Source organism: Sapajus apella, unplaced genomic scaffold, assembly GCF_009761245.1.
Source record: "Sapajus apella isolate SASKATOON/1434 unplaced genomic scaffold, GSC_monkey_1.0 scaffold15, whole genome shotgun sequence".
In the NCBI taxonomy this organism is placed as follows: Eukaryota; Metazoa; Chordata; class Mammalia; order Primates; family Cebidae; genus Sapajus; species Sapajus apella.
The window spans coordinates 30,660,005-30,682,841 of NW_022436955.1; the positions used below are offsets into that span (position 1 = coordinate 30,660,005).

The 22,837-nt window shown below is 48.8% G+C and overlaps 1 protein-coding gene and 1 non-coding gene across 3 annotated transcripts in view; both read right to left on the minus strand.

Annotated features, from left to right (window-relative positions):
* The window catches only part of FBXO31 (F-box protein 31), a 48,712-nt gene extending 30,238 nt beyond the window's left edge, over positions 1 to 18,474 (minus strand). The window contains exon 1 of one of the 2 annotated variants that reach the window (XM_032284624.1): positions 18,079 to 18,474. In XM_032284624.1, coding sequence (XP_032140515.1) covers positions 18,079 to 18,430 — 352 coding nt within the window. In that variant the 5' untranslated portion in view covers positions 18,431 to 18,474. The remainder of the gene's footprint in view (positions 1 to 18,078) is intronic. The other variant, XM_032284623.1, reaches the window with a different exon arrangement.
* A 221-nt stretch (positions 18,475 to 18,695) lies between these two features.
* Positions 18,696 to 18,768, minus strand: TRNAM-CAU. The gene has a single exon. It is a non-coding gene; the product is annotated as a tRNA-Met (tRNA).
* Positions 18,769 to 22,837: the final 4,069 nt, after the last annotated feature.

Here is a 22,837-nt window from a genome sequence, read left to right on the forward strand (position 1 = left end):
AAAAAAAAAAAAAAAAAAAAAAAAAAAAAAAAGAAAAAAAAAAAAAAAAGTAAAATTAAACAGGTAAATTTCATGTTAATATTTTATTCAACTCAATGTAAATTATTATTATTTCAACATATACTCATTACTGGCTTATTTTTTCAATGAGATGGGTCTCACTATGTTGCCCAGGCTGTAGTGTAGTGGCCACAATTAAAACATGTATTTATTTATTTTTATTTTTTCGAGATGGAGTCTCACTCTATTGCCCAGGCTGAAGTGCAGTGGCACAATCTCAGGTCACTGCAGTCTCCGCCTCCCAGTTCAAGCGATTCTCCTGCCTCAGCCTCCTGAGTAGCTGGGACTACAGGTGCACACCACTATGCTGGGCTAATTTTTGTATTTTTAGTAGAGACAAGCTTCACCACGTTGGCCAGGCTGGTCTCCAACTCCTGACCTCAAGCGATTCGCCCACCTCGGCCTTCCAAAGTGTTGGGATTACAGGCATGAGCCAGCATGCCTGGCCAGAGTTAAAACACTGATTTATCAATTACTTTGTCATTATGACCAGCAGAGTCAGCAACCCCTGTCTTCACTGCAAATGGGCCTAGGGGACAAGGACTTGTGTCCTCCTTTCAGTCAGGGCCACGGAAGAGGAGCTGAGATGCAGCATGAAGCAGCCCAGGGACTCCTACTCATAATGAGAGAAAAAACCAGCAGTGGGGTGCTAAAAACAGAAGAAAAACCCAACACTGGCTCATCTCCTTGGCCTCATGGTCTACGGGCCTCCAGAGTGAGTTGGGACGTTTGACGCTTGCCTGCCAGGCAGGACCAAGGACTGGTAAGAATTTCTTAAGTGAAAATCTGTCAATGATACAGTAATAATGAGGAAAATTCTGCAGTTTCCTCCAGAGAATTTTGTTTCTTTAGACGAGTTCTCCAATTGTCCAGGGTGACTACCTAGAATGGCAGGAATAAGCAGGTTTTTAAGGAAAATGTCTTGCTATATGGTTACATGCTATGGGGAAATCAAAACATGATCAGAGGAACGCACAGGGACTCTATGAGAGTATCTCTGAGAGGGACTCTCAGCAAAACCAACACTGCCTGAGCTGTGAAGGAAAAAGGCAAACTATAATAAAAGACTCAGTCTGTGTTACAAATAACTGGAGCAGCATCTTCGATTCTCATCTGTAAGTTAAAGGAATTGGACTGGATCATCTGTAAATTCCCCCTTCTGAGCTCTCAACATCCTACGATTCTAGATGGAGAGAAAAGAAAATTCACCAGCAAATGTTTACAAATGGAAAGGGGTAGGGGAAAGACACTGACGTAAGAGCAAGGACGGGAAGGACAGGGCTTGCCGGGTGAGAGCTGTGGCCGCAGGCTGGCAGCCACCCCACCTCCTGTTCCATTACAATCTTATTTCGGTTATGTTGACACAACACAATCTGTCCTTCCAAGTGATCACTGGAGTCCAGTTATTTCTGTCAAGTCAGCGATCCGGAAAGGGGTGCAGACAAAGTGCAGCAACAGGGACCACACCAGGCCGCAGAGCTCATCCCGCAATTTGCCTGACTGCGCACAGGAGGGCTGACCCCAGGGAGACTCGACACCAGGACAAAGCCCGAAGCTCAACGGGGGCCTGCCTGCTCTTTGCAGCTGCCAGATTCTGCCCTGGAAAATCACAGGGCACTCCGGTGAGCGCAGCAGCAGCCACAGGCCCTAGATGGCCAGGTGTGCAGCGGGGACGTGCAGGGGCTGCACCTGGATGCGGCTAGGCCTGGGCCAGTTCACGCAGACGCCTCTCAACTCCAGAGGTCCAGGGAGCACCTGTCAGTGTGGAAGTCGGAATGCTCAGACCAAATACCAAGATCAACCAACTATTCAGGTTGAACCAGAGGCCTGGGGGGCATGTCACTGCCCACCCATCAGACCAAGGGACGTGTCACCCCAGGCCACAGCCCGCCAGAATGCAGTACAACCACTAGATATGACTTCTCAGCTACAGTGAACTCTGGGAGGAAATCCCACCACTAATACCATCATTTAGTTTAACTCTGCAGATTAAAAACATTTTAAAAATTATCTGGTAGCTCAGGCCTATAATCCCAGCAGTTTGGGAGGCCAAGGCCGGCGGATTACCTGAGCTCAGGCGTTTGAGACCAGCCTGGGCAACATGGTGAGATCCCATCTCTACAAAAAATGCAATAACTGGCCAGCCATGGTGGCACACACCAGTGGTCCCAGCTACCTGGGAGGCTGAGGTGGGAAGATCATCTGAGTCCAGGAGGTCGAGGCTGCAATGAGCCAAGATCACACCACTGAACTCCAGCCTTGGGGACAAAGCGAGGCTCCATTCCTTAAACATATATATAATATACTATATATATATACACTATATGTTATATATACACTATATGTTATATATATATAGTATATTACAATATATATGTTTAATATATATATACTATATACGTTTATATTGTGTGTGTGTGTGTGTGTAGATATCAGGCAGGCCACCCAATAATCACAGCATTTCCTGTGAGGATATAAAGGTCTTTGTGGTGATGACAGGAAGAGAAAACCAATTTGCTATAAGGCGAGATTCAAACTGGGAGTACTGTAAAGCGAAGTAAACAGAGGCAGGTGGAATGAGCCTCTGGGCCAAGCCAAGGGGTCACGACTTCTGCTGCAGGCAGAGGGGGGCCACAGAAGGCTCCTGAGCAGAGGCAGCGACCTCCCTGGCAAGGCAGTGGCTCTCAACCCCCTCAGACCAATCCCATTCCTTAAAACAAAGATTTACTAACACCTCATAGATCCTCCATGAAAGCAAAGGAACTATTCTATACACAATTCTAAACAGTTACTACTGCCCTAATTGTAACAGAAAGAAATATAGAAATCCATCAAGGTGCGTTTTGATATGCAATGCTCAGGTCACACTTCACCGGAGCCTGGCTGCTCTGGGTGTGGTCCAAGAACCTGCAGCACGGACCTTCCAGGGAGCTTAGCAGGGGTCCCAGGCCCCACTCAGACCCACTGAATCATCAGCATCTCACCAAGACACCCAGATGGCTGGAGAAGCCCTGCTCTGGCTCTTAACACCTCTGCCCTTGCGGCCCACCATATGCAGCACCGCCATGGCAACATGCATTTCCAAACAGTTTCTGGAAAAGTTCTGAGCAAAATACAGTTTTTTCTTAGTTAACAGTATATGAAAAAATTGTATGAAAAACCCTGGGTATAGGCTGGGCTCGGTGGCTCATGCCTGTAATCCCAGCACTTTAGGAGGCCAAGGCAGGCAGATGATCACTTGAGGTCAGAAGTTCAAAACCAGCCTGAGCAATATGGTGAAACTCCATCTCTACTAAAAATGCAAAAATTAGCCAGGCACAGTGGCGCGCACCTGTAATCCCACTTACTTGGGAGGCTGAGTCAGGAGAATCACTTGAACCCGGGCGGCAGGGGTTGTAGTGAGCCAAGACTGTGCCACTGCACTCCAGCCTGGCGACAGAGCAAGACTCCTTCTCAAAAAAAAGCAAAACAAAACAAAAAACAAATCTGTCAATGTCACCAAAACCAAGCAGAGTCTAACAAATTGTCACAGCCCAGAGGAGCCAGAGGAGACATGAGGACTAAATGGCATGGGGACTCCCACATGGGATTCTGGGAGAGGAAAAGGGTGTGAGTGGAAACTGCTGCAATCTGAATAAAGTGCAGGCTTCGTTAATGATAATGGATCACTAGTGGTTCATTAACTGTGACAAACATGTCATACTAACAGAAGATGATAACAACTGGGGAAACCAGAGCATAGGGAAACTCTCTGCCCTTCCTTACAATTTTTTAACAAATCCTGTAATATTTAATTTAGGAAAAAAACAAAAATCAAAGGCTCCTTATCATAAAACACCTCCTAGGAGACAACACCCAGGGCTGTGGTAGCAAGGGCCCAGGCAGAGGTGAAAAGAACAGGCAAGGTCAGGGCAGAGCAGAGTCCTGGAAATGCCCAGACAGAGTGGGAAGGGCCCTGACGACTCCAGGTGTGGCAGAACTGGGAGGGCAGAGCTGGAAGGGTCACCTGGAAACAGCCAGGGAGCAGAACTGCAAAGCCAGCTTTCAGGAAAGGAGCGGGTCCAGAGGCTGCCGCTGAGGACAAATGGGAAAATATTTACGCACCACAGTGGCTCGAAAAAAAACTGGATGAAAGAGCTCCAGCCAACAGGATCATCCATCATAGGCTGTCACGTGGAGAGAGGGAGGCGGAGGGCAGACGGGCTGGCTGCTGGGAGTGTGACCTCCACTCTTCTGCAGCGAAACGGGTACACACGTCTAGGGGCAGGCGGAGCACTCTCTGGCAACATCCAAAATATCAATGTGGAAAATAAAGAAGAACCAGCACAATGGGCACAATGACTAACACTTGTAATCCCAGCACTCTTGGAGGCCAAGGCAGGAGGCTTGCTTGAACCCAGGAGTTCAAGACCAACCTGGGCAACATCGTGAGACTCTGTCTCTATAAATTTTTTTTAAAAATTAGCCAGGCACAGTGGCACACCTTAACACCAGCACTTTGGGAGGCTGAGGTGGGAGGATTTCTTGAGCCCAGGAGTTCCAGGCTGCTGTGAGTGATGATCAACCCACTGCACTCCAGCCTGGGCCACAGAGTAAGACCCTGTCTCAAAAAGAAAGAAAGAAAGAAATACAGTGTTTGTGAATCCAAAGCAGGGATAAAATGACACTTGCATGTAATGGGTTGTCAATCTGAGGGACTATGGGTTGTCAGTGCAGACCACTCACTCTTGGAGCAACTCTGCGGGCCACACCCACTGAAGTAAGGAAATAGTAAGAACTGGCCTACCTGCTTTCACTGAGCAGAGCCCCACTCCAACTAAAACAAAATTCCCTGGGGCTCTGCCAGTGCCCTGATGGTCAAGCGGCTCTTCCTGAGACCCACCAGCCAGCTGTCACTATTTCCTCTGACTCTCCATAAATACTTTGTCCTCTTCTTACACAAATGATGCATTTCAAAATCGTTAGTTACTACATAATGAGACTGGAGCTTCAGTTCGCTGTGTGGTTTAAAGGACAGTCCCTTTCCAGGTTCCAGATGCCACCAGTGCCCGTGACACCTCACTGACAAGGCAGTCTGGACTGTGGGTGCTTCTCCTCCACTTTTCGTGTTTTCGTGGTTACATTAATGCTTCAGGCAAGATGCTCTGATGCCCTGCGCCAATTGTCAGATGGGCAGACACTGGGAAAAGTATCCATTTGTGATTGTATTTTTTTTTTTTGTATTTTTAGTAGAGACGGGGTTTCACCATGTTGACCAGGATGGTCTCGATCTCTTGACCTCGTGATCCACCCGCCTCGGCCTCCCAAAGTGCTGGGATTACAGGCTTGAGCCACCGCGCCCGGCCTTGTGATTGTTTTATGGCACCTGAAGTCATAAGACAGTCCTCCACAAGGCATCAATGTTGTTCCTCAGGCAGTTTATCTTTGCTCAGATTGCTGAAGGCTGTGACTTTTCAAAAAAGTCTGATGAAAAAGGCTGATGAATTTTCACTAAGCCCAATGGATCCTCTAACTTGACAGAAACAATGTACATAGCCTTTTATTAACTGCTTGGACTTCTGAATGATTCCAAGGTTTTTAGCTAGAATAACCACATCAACACAGCCCAAGGCAACCATAATTCTCTGTACACTTCACCAGCAAATGTATTGCTAATACCAAGTAGGAGATGAACTCGACAACTTGATAAAGCATCCACAAAAATGCCATTAAAATTCAGAAGAGGCTGGGCACGGTGGCTCATGCCTGTAATCCCATAACTTTGGGAGGCCAAGGCAGGTGGATCACCTGAGGTCGGGGGCTCAAGACCAGCCTGACCAACATGGAGAATCCCTGTCTCTACTAAAAATACAAGAATAGCAAGGCATGGTAGCACATGTCTGTAATCCCAGCCACTCGGGAGGCTGAGGCAGGAGAATTACTTGAACCTGGGAGGCAGAGGTTGCAGTGGGCCGGGATCATGCCTGGGCAACAAGAGCAAAACTCCGTCTAAAAAAAAAAATTCAGAAGGCAGGCAAAATGATGGCATAGTGCTAATAAATACAACAATCCTTAGTGGGTTTTTCCTACTGTCACCAAAAGCTCATAACAAACATACTGGAGGAGAATAAATGTCATTCTGACCCAACTCCTCCTACTAGAAATGTTCAATATTTTCCACATGATGGAAAAAGTCTTTTTAAAAATAAGGGTTAAAAAAATATATACATCCTTTTATTGTTCCATAAACCTTCTCCTATGAGTCAAGGGAAACTGCCCTTAACACAGCTTTCATGCCAGCGTACTTTTCAGTAACCATGCACCATTCTTTCCAGAAAGACTGACAAGTGTTAACTCCCACCCTGCTGCACAGATCCAACCCAGGAATCCAGACAGCCAGCATGACCTCTGCTGCTCACCTGCTCCCAGGCAGCGGGTTCAGTGTTGCAGGCTGTTAATGCACGAAACGTACTTGCTAAAAGTTTTCTTGCTAATCTATTTCCCTTTTTTTTCCTTTATAACAGGAAGTGTTATTGGTAATTATTTACCTTAATAGTTTCAGAAAGAGGAACAGATAACCTCAGCCCAACATATTGGCAGTTGGCAAAATCCAGTGAAGCAACTGTTCTGATTGCTAAGGATTTAATTTGGACACTTTATTTTTTTGATACAGAGTTTTGCTCCTGTTGCCCAGGCTGGAGTGCAGTGGCACAATCTCGGCTCACTGAATCCTCTGCCTCCTGAGTTCAAGTAATGACTGGCTCAGCCTTCCGAGTAGCTGGGATTACAGGCATGCACCACCACGCCCAGATAATTTTTATATTTTTAGTAGAGACCAGTTTCACCATGTCTCAATCTCCTGACCTCAAGTGATCTGCCCGTGTTGGCTTCCCGGGTACTAGGATTACAAGTGTGAACCACTGCACCCAGCCTTTATTTTTTTAATTTTTTTCACTTGCTCATGTCAGAGTAAGTTTTCTGATTGGCATATTTGAAGTGGCAATTTAGTTTTGTTATCATGGTAAAAATAAACATGAATTACCATTTTACCCACTGTGGACTGTACAGGTCAGGGGCACTAAGTACCTTCACATCGCTGTGCTGCCATCTCCACTAACCACATCCAAAACCTTTTTTTTTTTTTTTTTTTTTTAAAGAGACGGAGTCTCGCTATGTTGCCCAGGCTGGAGTGCAGTGACTATTCACAGGCGCAATCCCACCACTGATCAACACGGGAGTTTTCACCTGCTCCGTTTCCCACCCAGGCCAATTCACCCCTCCTTAGGCAACCTGGTGGTCCCCCGCTCCCATACTGATGCCGAACTCAGTGCGGACACCCAATCGGCATAGCACACTACAGCCCAGAACTCCTGGACTCAAGCAATCCTCCCGCCTCAGCCTCCCGAGTGGCTGGGACTACAGGCACGTGCCACCATGCCTAGCCCAAAACCTTCTCATCTTCCTGAACACACTCTGCCCCGCTGAACAGCCAAGCCACTCCCCACTTCCCCAGCCCCTACCCCCTGCACCCACCATTCTACTTTCTGCCTCTCTGATTTGGACTACACTAAGGCATCTCACACGAGTGGACACATACTGTACTTGCCCTTTGGTGACTGTTTATTACTTAGCATAATGTCCCCCAAGGTCTGTGCATCATCAGGATTTCCTTACTTCTTCAGAATGGATTGTATTCTACCGTGCGGGACCACACTGTGTTCATCTGTTTGTTCATAGACAGTTGGAACGCCTTCACCTTTTGGCTACTGTGAGTAAAACTGCTACAAACATAGGAGTAAAGATGTCTTGAGCTCCTTCCTTTCTTCTGTCGGGTATATACCCAGAAGCATAATTGCTGCATCACATGGTAATTCTAAGTTTAAATTTTTGAGGAACTACAACACTGTTTTCTACAGCGTGACTATTTTTCATACGTTTCTCTGGCTCTTGAGACAGGGTCTCAGCTGGGCACGGTGGCTCACGCCTATAATCCCAGCACTTTGGGAGGCTGAGGGGGATGGATCACGAGGTCAAGAGATAGAGGCCATCCTGGTCAACAATGGTGAAACCCCGTCTCTACTGAATACAAAAATTAGCTGGGCATGGTGGCGCAAGCCTGTAGTCCCAGCTACTCAGGAGGCTGAGGCAGGGTAATTGCTTGAACCCAGGGGGCGGAGGTTGCAGTGAGCCGAGATTGCGCCATTGCACTCCAGCCTGGGTAACAAGAGTGAAACTCCATCTCAAAAAAAAAAGAGACAGGGTCTCAATTTCTGTCACACAGGTGACAGAGTGAAATTCCATTTCAAAAATAAAAAAGAAAATTCCAAAAAAAAAAAAAAAAAAAAAAGCTATTTAAAAACTGTTTGCCAAGAGGAATAGAACAGCCAGTGACCTGAATCATCTGGCTACACTGAAGCTGCGTCCTCTCATGACTCAACTGTCAGGGGCCACCAACCTCAGCACATGGACTTCTTGTCCAACAGAGCTAATCGCTGAGTGGTGGCGCTTACTGGAAACCCCGCCCATGCAGCACAGGCCTAAATAGGCACAGTCTGCATCTCTGCATCCCACCTCTCATGGGAGAGGTCTGGAAGAGCCCTTACTGTTCCCCTGTCCTCCTCTCTCCTCTCTCTTAGGGGCCCAGGGAAGACTCATCCGCTTCGTGAGACCACCCCCCACCCGCCTCATCCGCGTGGGAAGGGAAGATGAAGAAGGCAGGAGGTGGCACCCTGGCCAGCGTGGCCGAGCCTGCACTCAGCATACTGAGCCTGGAGGGGCAGGGAGGCAGAGTCACTCTTCTGTGCATAGCACTGGCACTGCGGGGGACTGCATTAAGAAGGCACTTGGCATCATCCTCCCAAAAGCACCACTTGAGAAAGGCACCAGGCTAAGATGCCTTCTGGGGCAAGCTGGTAGCGCCTGAGTGTGGAAAGAGAGCTTCGCCCAGCCCCAGGGCACTCGATGCCAGGCACTGCAGTCAGCACTGCAGAGTTCAGAGGGAAGGGCCATGCCAGCGCCAGATCCAGAGGAAAAGGCGCCCATGGGTGGGCGTGACTGGGGAGGCAGCAGGGTGACCCTGGGCATGCAGGTAGGGAACCCAAGGAAGATGGCTCTGTACCCCCAGGTGAGATAGGCAGAAGCAGACACTGTGGCCCCTGGGACACTGCTGGGCCTCAGTCTCCCTGGAGCAGACAGAAGCTGGGAGGCAGCAGACGGGGCGGTGAGTGCTGAGGAACCTGGTGGCTGGTGCCCTACCCACTTTACACTCAGCTTTCCAAATAAAACCAAAAGGAGCACTGACTGCAAAGACTGCGTTTGTGTTTTCACTAGATTAAGGGATAATTACAATCCGTAGGTAATATGGCTAAAACGCTTCTGCTTGAGGCTAAAAAGGAAGTTATGGCACAGGGACACCCCAGCTGCGGCCCGGCACTCCCCAACACACCCACTCTGCAGCCACCAGCCTTACTGCATGGAAACTTGTTTTTAAATAATGCAGCAGATCTGCAAACACTCCTACAGCCAGCATCCCCTCAGGATGGAAAATAGAAAAACCAAAGCCTGGGCACAGCCCCAGTGCCTCCTGTCAAACACCAGAATGTGTGGGTGCTAAGTAACGAGGTGACCACCGGCATGCCTCACGCTCAAACAGTCTCATCCCTGCAATGACAGTCTCAGTGTGGACAGGAGCCTTGAGAAGCCTGGCTGCTCCAGCCAGGACTTCCGTCCCTCCTCCGGCACCCATGACAGGCACCCACTGGCCAAGGGAGCACCCTCTCACTAAGGTGCAGTGGTAATCCCGATACCACTCCTTCCCAAAGGGCACAAACAATCACTCTGTGAAGCTGTTCACCACCCTTCTGTGAGTCTGACGCTACAACCCTATCACCCAGGGCCTTCTCAAGATTTCAGATGCGTCCTGTTCTTCCACTCATGCCCAGCAGGCCTGGTGAGTCCTGGCTAGTGTCTCCATCACCCCAGTGGCCAGGGACGGCATCACTGACAAAGGATCCTGACCCAGAAAGGGGAGAGACAGCAGCAACACACTTGTTTTTTGAGAGGACACTTGTTCCGCTCCAAGATCCCAAGATGCCCTATGTGTACATGGCCTTTCCAGACAGAAAGACAAACCCCAGAGCCTCAGATGCATTACATCACTGCGTTACAAACAGAATCGGTGCAGGACCTCTGCCAACCAATCAGTTCTCCCGGGCAAGTCCCAGGACATGTCCCGTGAGATGTGGGGAAGGGGAAATCTCCACTCAACGCCTTCTGGGTGCCAGGTTCACTTTCTTTTTAAATTTTTGTTAAAGTTAAAAAAACATAGTCTTAAAAAATGTTAGGGCCGGGTGTGGTGGCTCATGTCTGTAATCTTTTTTGGGAGGCCAAGGCAGGCAAACTGTTTGAGCTCAGGAGTTCAAGACCAGCCTGGACAACATGGCGAAACCTCATTTCTACCAAAAATACAAAAATTAGCCAGGCATGGTGGTGCATGCTACTTGGGAGGCTGAGGAAGGAGGATCATTTGAGCCCAGGATATGGAGGTTGCAGGGAGCCAAGATCATGCCATTCCACTGCAGCCTGGGCAACAGAGCAGGGAAAAATAAAATATTCCCTAATAAGCACCAATTTCCTTCATTCTTCTTGTGCTTTGCTAAGTGAAAAAACGTTTCTCTATACAGCTGTGCATGAGATTCAACTTGCAAAAATAGAGAAAACTGCACTCCTTCCCAGTGGAAAGGCAGAGGACAAGGAAAAGGGCTTTCCCTACAGTGCTGAGACCCCACTGCATGACAGGATGTGGGCCAATGTTCCCATCTCCTGGCTCAGTCACGGTGTTGCTACTTCCTGGACAGTGCGTTTAGCCAGCTGCCCACCCGCCACCCATTCCATCAAAACCAGTATGCTTGACAAGTGTCTGCTAACAAGAACCATGAAGTATTTCTTTTTGGTTTTTTTTAGAGAGAGGGTCTCACTCTGTCACTCAGACTGGTGGTATGATCACAGCTCACTGCAGCCTCAACCTCCTGGGCTCAAGTGATTCTCCCACCTCAGCCTCCTGAGTAGCTGGGACTAAAGGTGTGCAGTATCACATCTGGTTAATTTCTTTTTTTACTTATTTAGAGAAGGTGGTCTCACCATGTTGCCCAGGCTGGTCTCCAACTCCTGGCCTCAGGTGATCCTCCTGCCTCAGCCTCCCAAAGTGCTGGGATTACAGATGTGAGACACAAAACCTAGACATGAAATATTCCTGAAGCCAACTGTTGTTTTTTTTTGGGACAGGGTCTCACTTTGTCACCCAGTCTGGGGTACAGCAGTACAAACAAGGCTTATTGCAACCTTGACCTCCCAGGCACAAGCAATCCTCCAGCCTCCCTCAGCTTCCAGAGTAGCTGGGACTACAGGTGTGTGCCTCCGCTCCCTAAACCCAACTTTTAAACCACCAACTTCCTGGTTTCACTTCTTCCCAAGATGACCCCTCCAGTTTCAGCCAAGTTTAACCAAAGCCACAGCTCTCATATTGTGCATTGGCAAATCAAAAGAGAACAGAAATAGCACTTTCTTCTGCATTCAAAAACAACATCAAATACTGGCTTTTAATTTCCCTTTTTTATCATAAAGATCAGACAGTAGAGATGCTTTTCAACTTGTGACAGGATTTCATCCCAATAAACCCATTATAAATATAAAGGCCAGGCACAGTGGTTCATGCCTGTAATGCCAGCACTTTGGGAGGCCAAGGCAGGAGGTCCCTGGAGGCTGGGAGTTCCAGACCAGCTTGGGCAACACAGTGAGACCCCATTTCTACAAAAAATACAAAAAATTTAGCCAGGCGTGATGGCACATGCCTATAGTCCCAGCTACCTGAGAGGCTGAGGCAGGAGGATTCACTGATCCCAGGAGGTCAAAGGTGCTGTGAGCCATGACTGTTCCACTACATGCCAGCCTGAGCAACAGAGTGAGGCTCTGTCTCAAACAAAAAGGAAAAAAAAAAAAAGAGAGGAAAATGTGGAAAGCTGAAAATGCACTGACTACTTGACTACCCTTAACCTATGGAACATCATGGCTTAGCCTAGCCTACCTTCAGTGAGCTCACAACGCCTCGGTTAGCCTACAGCTGCGTCAGATCACCAAAGTCAATTTACTGTATAACATGCACTGAACATGTCATGTAATTTACTGAGTCCGCACTCAAAGTGGAAAACAGAGCCTCGGTTGGCCTACAGCTGCGCCAGATCATCCAAAGTCAATTTACTGTATAACATGCACTGAACATGTCATGTGATTTACTGAGTCCACACTCAAAGTGGAAAACAGAATGGCTGCGCAGGCACTTGCAGCGGTTTCTGCTGAACGCATGTCACTTTCACGCCAGTCGAAAAATCCTAAGACCAACTGTCTGTATAGGAAAAGTGTATTTCTAGCGATGATGAAATTTAGACTCACCTTAGACTTACGATGGACAAAAATGAAGCACAAACATTATTCTACATAACATTAAAGCATTTACCATTGAGGGAGGAAACAGCAAGTTATGAATTCTAAGTTCAAAGCCAGGCACTGCAGGAACCATGCGGTGGGTGCCTCGCTCCCTGGAGATCAGGATGGAGTACGCACCTGAGCCATTCCTGGTTTTAAACGTCATCTTTTGTTATTATTTGAATATTTTGATTCAGAATGATGCTCTGAATTTTCAAAGCACATCAGCTTTAAGCAGACTTCATGAAGTAGCTCATAAATGAGCAGTGCAGGCTGGGCGTAGTGGTTCACGCCTGTAATCGCAACACTTTGGGAGGCCAAGGCAGACAGATCACTCGAGGTCAGGAGTTCGAGACCAGCCTGGCCAACGTGGTGAAACCCTGTCTCTACAAAAAATACAAAAATTAGCTGGGCGTGGTGGTTCAAGCTTGTCATCCCAGCTACTTAGGAGGTTGAGGCAGAGAATCACTTGAACCTGGGAGGTGAAGGTTGCAGTGAGCCAATATCACGCCATTGCCTTCCAGCCTGAGCAAAAACGCGAGATTGTCCCAAAAAAAAAAAAAAAAAAAAAAAAACAAGCGCCAAAAAAAGCGGCTGGCATTTCACAACTCACCAACTAACCAGTCAACAAGTAACCAAAAAAGCCCAGGAGGTGCCAAAGCAAGATAGGCAGCCGGCGCCTGCCACCAGCACGCCAGAAAGTGAGGGTTTCTTTATAGCCCTCAGGCCAACTGTCAGAGGCCAAGAGGGTGACACATCAGGAAGGGTCCTGCACCCACCCTGCCAGGCCCTGCAGGCTGGAGTGGGTTTGGTATTGTTTCCTATCCAGGGGAAGGAGCCCTTATTTGTGATCTGCATGCCCTCAACATCAGAAGCACAGGGAGGGCTTTCAGTGGGAACTGCCTTCACCTGTGCAGAGAAACACTATTAGAAAACACTTAACCCACCAGCTCCAAGCTGCCCCCCAACCACCGTCAGCCTGAGTCACTCCACTTTCCCACACGCAGGGACCAAAGAGGCCACAGTAGTATAAAAATAACCAACTTACTATGGCCAACAGGACCCTGGAAATCTTCAGCTTCTCACTGAGCAAACATATTATAAAGACCCACCTACTTTTCAGTTGCCAGTGTATTCCCTCTGCCCCCCCTCCACCCTGCCACTGCCAAAGCATCCTATCACTTTAGAAAGAGTCCTTAAACACGCCAGCCTCACCCACAGCCTGAAAGTCAGTCATGGCCCCAAATTCTTTGAAGCATTGAAAGAACAGGCAGAGGTTTCCTTTTTCCCACTTCCATTGTTGTTGCTTGTTTCCTGTTCCAGGAAATTCAGTTTGTTTTTTTGATACGGAGTCTTGCTCTGTCACCAGGCTGGAGTGCAGTGGTGCAATCTTGGCTCACTGCAACCTCCACCTCCCGGGTTCAAATGGTTCTCCTGCCTCAGCCTCCCAAGTAGCTGGGATTACAGGTGTGCAGCACCTGAGCTCAGCAGGTCAAGATCAGCCCGGCCAACAGGGTGAAACCCAGTCTCTACTAAAAACACAAAAATTAGCCGGGCATGGTGGCAGGCATCTGCAATCCCAACTACTCTGGAGGTTGAGCCAGGAGAATCACTTGAACCCAGGAGGCTGAGATCATGCCATTACACTCCAGCCTAAGCGACAAGAGTGAGACTCTGTATCAGAAAAAAAAAAAAAAAAGGTATGCGGTGGTTCATAACTCAATGGTCACAGAGTTCTTTTGCTTATTTTTATTTTTTCATCACGTGCTGTGTGGCAGTGAACACCCTCATATCTTTGGATGCATATGAATTTGAATGTTTCTCTGAGGAATATATTCAGGAGTGGTGTTGCTAGAACCGGGGGTCAGATAAGCGATTCTGCTAGATGCTGCCCAGAGTAATTTCCCTTCTTTGTACATCTGTCACCAGGTCATGGACGGACAAGTCACAGAAGGAAAATCTTAACTGCCCAGATGCAGAGTCACAAAGTAGCTGCCATGTATCCTCCCAGCACTTGAGGTTTCTCATTTAATCCAATGAATTATCTAATTCTGCTACATTCTCTCTAATATTAATGATTTAATGATTCCTCTTTAAAAATTGGGCCAGGCAGGGTGGCTCACACCTGTAATCCTAGCACTTTGGGATGCCAAGGAGGGCGGATCACGTGAAGTCAAGAGTTCAAGACCAACCTGAGCAACATAGAGAAACCCCATCTCTACTAAAAAAAAAATACAAAAATTGGCCGGGCGTGGTGGCGCATGCCTGTAATCCCCACTATTCAGGAGGCTGAGCAGGAGAATGGCTTGAACCTGGGAGGCAGAGGTTGTGGTGAGCTGAGGTGTGTCACTGCATTCCAGCCTAGGCAACGAGAGCAAGACTCCATCTCAAAAAAAAAAAAAAAAAACACTGATGCTAATTTGGGTGAAAAACAGTGTGTCATTTTATTTTGCATCTGCCTGATAACTAGTGAGGGTGAACATTTAAAATATATATATATATATATATATATTGGCCGGGGCATGGTGGCTCACGCCTGTAATCCCAGCACTTTGGGAGGCCAAGGTGGGCGGATCACCTGAGGTCAGGATTTCGAGACCAGCCTGGCCAACATGGTGAAATCCATCTCTAAAAAAATATATATAGAGAGAGAGAGAGAGAGAGAGAGACGAGAGAGAGAGAGAGAGACAGACACCACTTGGATTTTTTTTACTTATGTATCTTTCATTTTTGCTCCTTTTTTTCCTATTACTGTTTCTTTGATGTGTAGATTTTATTTATATAGTCTGGATAGATTTCTCTGTTTTTTACATATGCATGTCTTTTTCTTTTTTTTTTTTTTTTTTTTTTTTTTGAGATGGGGTCTCCCTTTGTCACCCAGGTTGGAATGTAGTGGTACAGTCACAGCTCACTACAGCCTCAATCTCCTTGGCTGAAGTGATTCTCCCACCTCAGCCTCCCAAGAAGCTGAGAGTATAGGCATATGCCACAACACCAGCTAATTTTTTTGCATCATTTTGTAGAGCTGGGGTCTCACTGTGTTGCCCACGCTGGTCTTGAACTCCTGGCCTCAAGTGATCTGCCCGCCTTGGCCTCCCTAAGTATTGGGATTACAGGTGTGAGGCACCACGCCTAGCCCAATTGTCAAATTACAGACAGTATTCAACATCTGTGAAAAGGTCACCTGGGTGAACAAGTGCTTCCATTCTGTGTCACGGTGTCTGGGGTCCCAGGACAGCTGCTCTGAGAACAGCAGCGGTGGGAAAGAAAGGACTGAAGAGTCCTATGTCTGTCCCCAATTGCTTTCTACAACCCCATCAGGACTTTTTATATTTCTGTTAGCAATTCTAAGAATTTATTCTGAGATGTAATTCCGGTTGCTGTACTCTATGGTATACCTTTGAATTTTTTTGATTACACAAAAAAAACCTTCTATTATCCCTCTGCTGAGCCACATATACATATACCGTACGGTTTCCCAGACAAACCCCACAGAGATCGCCACATAGGTCTGGCTGCCTCATGGAGAAACTTCAAAGCACAATGACACATCTGTGGGGAATCTGAGTCTTACAGCTACACAAAGTGCAAATCCAAGCAAATGAGCAGACTTCACAGAGAAAGAGAAAGGGAACTGCTTTTGTCGCAACTTTAAAATGTAAAAAGAACTTTACTTTCCATGTATGTGACAAAAGTTTAATATTACTAATACTCAATTCTCACAATTTGTAAGACAAAAATAGAGACTCTGAGATAAAAATAGACACCTTAAGTGAAAAAAAGACCAAAAAAAAGCCACAAATATGGAATTTGCAAGAGGCACAATAAAAATGGCCAAGAATCATCAACACCCACAAGCTGCCATTTAGGGCTGAGGGCTTCACACTCATCGCCTCATTCACCCTCCAAGTGACTCTCAGAGCAGCACTGCCCACTCACGCTCCCAACAGGACTCGGGAAGGTGAAGCAGCTTGTCCAGGCTCTCATAGCAGATAAACAGAGCCTGGGCTGGGGCCCAAGTTGGCTGTCTCCAAATCTGGGGCCCTGACCATTAAGCAACAAAAATAAAATGTGCGGATTTTATTTATATAATAAATAACTCTACTGTTGGGGAGGGCTTGGAGAAAGGGACCTCCTCATGCAGAACTCTCTGGGGTGCAAACTCAAAGAGCCGATAATGGGTTGCAATGGTTTTATCAATGTGCAGTACTGCTAACTCACAATCCCACTTGAGGAAGTGCACCCTACCAAGACAATCTCAGATATTCCCAAGGAAGGACACATGCAAATCTCCTAAATTTCTATAAAACGCACAAAGCAGTCTCAAAGCACTGTTTATGCAAGGAAAAAACGCAGACTTCAAGGCTTATCAGTTAGGGACGAGTCTGTGCTATACGCAGGCAGTGAAATATTATGTAGCACTGTTTATACTACACTGTCTCTAAGAGAATATATATGGCATGCTATCCTGTATGGAAGAAGGTACACATGACTCTCTGCATGTGAATACGGAGACAGAGAGTTTCTTTAAAATGTTGAGCGATTTAACTTTGCTAGGGTCTCTGATGGTTTTGACTTTGTTCCTTTTGCTGCTCTGCAGTGTTTGGATGCTTTCTAACCTAACCTTTTTACCTAAATATGAGCTGCTTGAACATCAAAGAGCTGTCAATCTTTAAACAGAGAGAGCCTTGAACTCCAGATTAAATAAACCTCTCCTCCTGTGATCTGTTACACCCAATATTGCCGAGGGGAAAAGTCCAGCAGCCACTCTCTGTACACCCCCACTATTAGAAGCCCCATACACAGGGCTTCTCTGCTCCCCTAGAAGGGCAATGGCACGATCTCGGCTCACTGCACTCTCCACCTCCCGGGTTCAAGCAAGTCTTCTGTCTCATCCTCCCGGGTAGCTGGGATTCCAGGCGCCCGCCACCACGCCCGGCTAATTTTTTTTTTTGTTTTTTAGTAGAGAAGGTGTTTCACCATGTTAGCCAGGCTGGTCTCGAACTCCTGACCTCAGGAGTTTTCCCCTGCCTCGGCCTCCTACACCTGCTGGGATTACCTACAGGCGTGAACCACCGTGCCTGGTCTGTTTCGGATTTCTTCAAGTTCACCTCGGCTCTGGTCGGGGCCAGTGAAGCACCCTCGTTTCGCCCCCAAGGCAGGGAAAGAGGCGGCAGCCCCCACGCGTAAGCTTAGGCCCCGCCCAGACCTCGGGGTACCCCAGACCCAGCTCCCGGTACCGCCTCGGCCCCGTAGCGTCCTGTGCCCCGCAGCTGGGCCTCCTCAAAGCCTCCCTGACGCCCTCTACCCCTCCCTAACTCCGTCTGCCTCTCCCTGGACCCCTCAGAGCCTCCCGGACCCCCTCAATCCTTCCCTAGCCCCCTCAATGTGGCAGCACTGTGGCCGTTCCCCATCACCACCCGAAACATCACATCGCCCGGCCCCGAGCCCATCTGGTGGCCCAGACCCGGGGCCACCGCCCCCGCCCCTCCCAGGTCCGAGGCCTCCACCCGGCCGGGACCCCCGACCCTCCCGGCCCCGCCACCTCCGCGCGCTCACCTTCGCGGCAGCGCCTCCTCCAGATGGTGTCGGTGTGGAGGATGCGCCGGAACTTGGTGCAGACCTGGGCCAGGCTGGGCAGGTCTGTGCCGGGGAGCGACGCGAAGATCTCCACCAGCAGCTCTGGCGGCAGCTCCAGCAGCGAGCAGCGCGGGGGCGGCGGCGAGGGGCCAGTGCACAAGCCGCCCCCCACCCCGGCCAGCACCGCCGCGCCCGCCTCGATGCGCTCTTCCTCGGGATCGGTGTCCGGCTCGCTGTCGGCCGCCGCCGTCTCGGCCGGGCCCCGGCGTTGCTGGCGGCGCCGGCATCCGCGCGACGGGCCCACGCCGCAGAGGCGAGCGCACACCGCCATGCCGCCCAGTGACGGCCGATGCCGTCGCTTCTGCGCACGCGCCAACACGGCCCCGCTCAGCAAGCGCCAAGCCACGCCCTCGCCGCAGAGCCCGCCACACCCCCTGGAGAGCCCAGCCCCGCCCCTGCCTGGAGCCCCGCCCCTGCCGCACCCCCAACTCCCACCTCCGAGACCCCGCGCAGCTACCATCCCCTCCCGCGTGAGGGCGCCGCTCGCGGCGGGCACGGGAAAAGAAAGTGGCGGGGCTGGGCGCAAAACCAGAAGCTGCCCCGTGTGAGGCTCGAACTCACGACCTTCAGATTATGAGACTGACGCGCTGCCTACTGCGCTAACGAGGCTGCTCGGCAACCCCCTCCGCGCCGCATCCTTTGTGGAGACACTGATCGCTTCCGCGCCGGAGACCCCGGTTCGGACGCCCGAAACTCTGCCCCGCCGACCTGCGAGTGGAAAGACGCTCTTTACAGATCCAAATACAAAGACGGCAGCCCCAGCCCCAAAGGGCGCCTAGAAACCCTTTTGTCCTTCGAAACAACGGGCATTCCATCGTGTCCGCTTTATGGTAAGGAAAAGGCCCGCACTGCGGGGCTCTGCGGGCTCCCTCTGGGGTCCCAAGCTCTCTGGAAGCCCCGGGGAGGGATCGCAGAGGCGGCGGCCGGCACGGCCCGAGGGATTCGGGGATGCTCGACCGGTCTTGAAAGGGAGGCCCTACCGCGCGGCCCCCACAAACGGCTCGAGTTCCTGCAGCTACGGAGCCGCGCACGCCCGCTCCCACTGCGACCCGCCGATGCCGCGGGACGGGGGCGTCTCCCAGGTCCGCGGGTGGTGACCCCGAAGGCGTCCTCTGACCAGAGCAGCCGCGCACTGCGCCGTGGGCCCTGCCTCGGATCCCATCGCTTGGAGGCCCAGGCGGGAGGATCCCTCGAGACCGGGAGTTCGAGACCAGGCTGGGCAAAACGGCAAGACACCGCCGCCCTTCCCGGCTTACAAAAATAAAAATGAAAAAACAGAGGCTGAAGCGTGAGGATCTCTTGAGCTCGGGAGACCGAGGCTGCAGTGACCCGTGATGGCGCCACTGCACTCCAGCCTGTGCAACATAGCAAGACCCTGTCTCCAAAACAAACGAAAAATCGAAAAGCCACAGATGGCAGGGCGCCGTGGCTCAGGTTGGTATTCCCAGCGCTTTGAGAGGCCGAGGAAGATGGATCACCTGAGGTCTTAAGTTTGAGACCAACCAGCCAGACCAACATGGTGAAACACTGTGTCAAAAAATAATAATAATTTTAAAAATTAGCTGGGCATGGTGGTGCCTACTCCGGAGGCTAAGGCGGAGGATCGCTGGAACCCGGGAGTGGGGGTTCCAGTGAGCTGTGATCACACCACTGCATTCCAACCTGGGCAACAGATCAAGACCCTTCTAAAAAAAAAAAAGACCAAAGGGGGAAAAAAATTCCATACAGATGTGCCTACTTCCAAACCTTGAGCTTCTCAGGCCCACACTATTGAAAATCAATAGTGATTGATTACCATGACCTCAGGTTTCTTGTTTTTCGGTCCATTCCCAGCTGTCAAAATGCTCTTTCCTTCCAGTGACCATTAACGAGTAATCTGAAAACAAAACTCCTTTCACAAGGAGACAAGCAGTAGGACCCACTTCTTCACAGGAATGTAATGGTCCGCACTGACCCCTCATGGGGTCCCACAGAGCCCCTCACACCTGGACGCGCATCCCCCCCTAGACCTCCCACCAGGTCCGCCCACTTCCCAGCCCATCAGCCCTGCCCGAGGTCTCCGCCCACCTCCTGGTCCTGCCCTTAAACAACGGACTCTCTTGCCTGCTTGCCCTCAAAAAGGAGCCCTCTTCTAGGAAGCTTCCCCACATCTTCCCTAGGGGAGAATGGTGACTTTATCATAGGGACATTGTACTGTTTTATTACAAATATTAGTTTCCTCTGGACTACACTCACCAGCTATAGTCTCCTCACATGAGATGTGGAAGAACATCGCATGATCAATGAATGTTTGCTGACTAAATACTTAAAAAAAAAAAAAAAAAAATAGGCCAGCTGTGCTGGCTCACGTTTATACTCCCAGCACTTTGAGAGGCTGAGGAGGGTGGATCACCTGAGATCAGAAGTTTGAAACCAGCCTGGCCATTACCATGAAACCCCATCTCTACTAAAAATACAAAAATTAAGCGGGCGTAGTGGCAGGCACCGGTGTTTTCAGGTACTCAGGAGGCTCACGCTAGAGAATCACTTGAACCTGGGAGGTGGAGGTTGCAGTGAGCCAAGATCGCACCACTGCACTCGCAGCCTGGGCGACAGATTAAGACTCCGTCTCAAAAAAAAATAAATAAATTTCAGGAGCAAATGCTAAAAGAAAAAAAGAAAAGAAAAAGGAAAAAATAAAATAAAAATAACAGGCTAAAAGTCCGAAAAATAAGGAACAGGAACCAAACAGATGTAGAGAAGACTGGTGGATCAGTCACAGAAATGCATGCTACGAAGTGTCTAAGCAAGAAGAATCGCCTGAACAGATTTAATACAGAATGGCTGACTAGCCTACTTGCTATGTTCTGTGTGTATCCACAGGTTCTAAATATAATCTTTGCCACAGTTGTAATTCAGTTTTTTTTTTATTTTTGGTTTTATTAATCGGTTTATGAGGTTGAGTATTTTTTTTTTCCAAAAACTGATCTTCCCATTAGTAGGTCTTGTACTAGGAGCTGGGCATAAAAAGAGGAATAAAACACATTTTTTCCCTGGTTAATTATGCAACATAATTTGGTTAGATTTCCATCTTTAGAAGAATGGTTATTATACTAGTCTGTGTTCATAATTTGAATTATACAACTACACAGTTTAAGATACAGCCTGCTGCGGTTGCTTGTATTTGGAGTCTCAGCTACTTGGGAAACTGAGATGGAAGGATCCCTTGTGCCCAGGAGTTCCTGGCCAGCACAAGCAACATAGTAAGACCCCTGTCCCCTCAAAATATATACCTTTTTAAAATTTTTGCCCAAGCTGGAGTTCAATGGCGCGATTTCGGCCCACCGAAAGCTCTGACTCCAGGGTTCAAGCAATTCTCCTGCTTCAGCCTCCTGAGTAGCTGGGACTACAAGCATCTGCTACCATGCCTGGCTAATTTTTGTATTTTTAGTAGAGATGGGGTTTCACTATGGGGGCCAGGCTGGACACAAATTCCTGACATCAAGTGATCTATCCGCCTTGGCCTCCCAAAGTGCTGGGAATACAAGCGTGAGCCACTGCGCCCAGCCTTTTCTTCTTTCTTCTTTTTTTTTTTTTTTTTTGAGTGGAGTTTCACTCCTTTTGCCCAGGCTGGAGTGCAATGGCACAATCTCAGCTCACTGCAACCTCCACCTATGGGGTTCAAGTGATTCTCCTGCCTCAGCCTCCTGAGTACCCAGGATTACAGGTGCCCACCACCACACCTGGCTAATTTTGTATTTTTAGTAGAGACAGGTTTCACCATGTTGGCCAGGCTGGTCTCAAATTCCTCACCTCAGGTGATCCACCTGCCTCAGCCTCCCAAAGTGCTAGGATTACAGGCGTGAGATGCCACGCCCAGCCTACATTTCATCTACAGAAATATATATATTTATATATATTCAAATGTATGTCTTTATATATATATATAATTTCTGAAGATGAGTGTACATGGAGCTTATGTTCAGGAAGAGAATATACCAAATTGCTAACAGTGATTATCTCTAAGGATGTGAGGGGTTCGAATGGTGATCAACAGAAACTTTTGTTTTTCTCTGTAGTGTTTATCTTAACAGTGAGGAAACATTTGTATATTATTTGTATGATAAAGAACGAAGCCAGGTGTGGTGGCAAGTGCCTGTAATCCCAGCACTTTGGAGGGGGCTGATGTGGGCAGACCCCTTGAGGTCAGGAGTTAGAGACCAGCCTGGCCAATATGGTGAAACCTTGTCTCTGCAACTCCGTGTCTACTAAAAATACAAAAATCAGTGGGGCATGGTGGTACACACCTGTAATCCCAACACTTTCAGAGGCAGGAGGTGGGTGGATCTCTTGAGTCCAGGAGTTCCGGACCAGCCTGGGCAATATGGCAAAAACCAAAAACCCATCGCTACAAAAAAAAAAATACAAAAAAATTAGCCTTGGTGGTACTTGCCTATAGTCCCAGCTCAGGAGGCTGAGGTGGGAGGATCACCTGAGCCTAGGAGGTCAAGGCTACAGTAATCTGAGACTGTACCACTGCACTTCAGACCATGGGTGACGAGCAAGACCTGTATCAAAAAAAAAAAAGGCTGGGCACGATGGCTCACACCTGTAATCCCAGCACCTTGGGAGGCCAAGGCAGGCAGATCACGAGGTCAGGAGGTCAAGACCATCCTGGCTAACATGATGAAACCCTGTC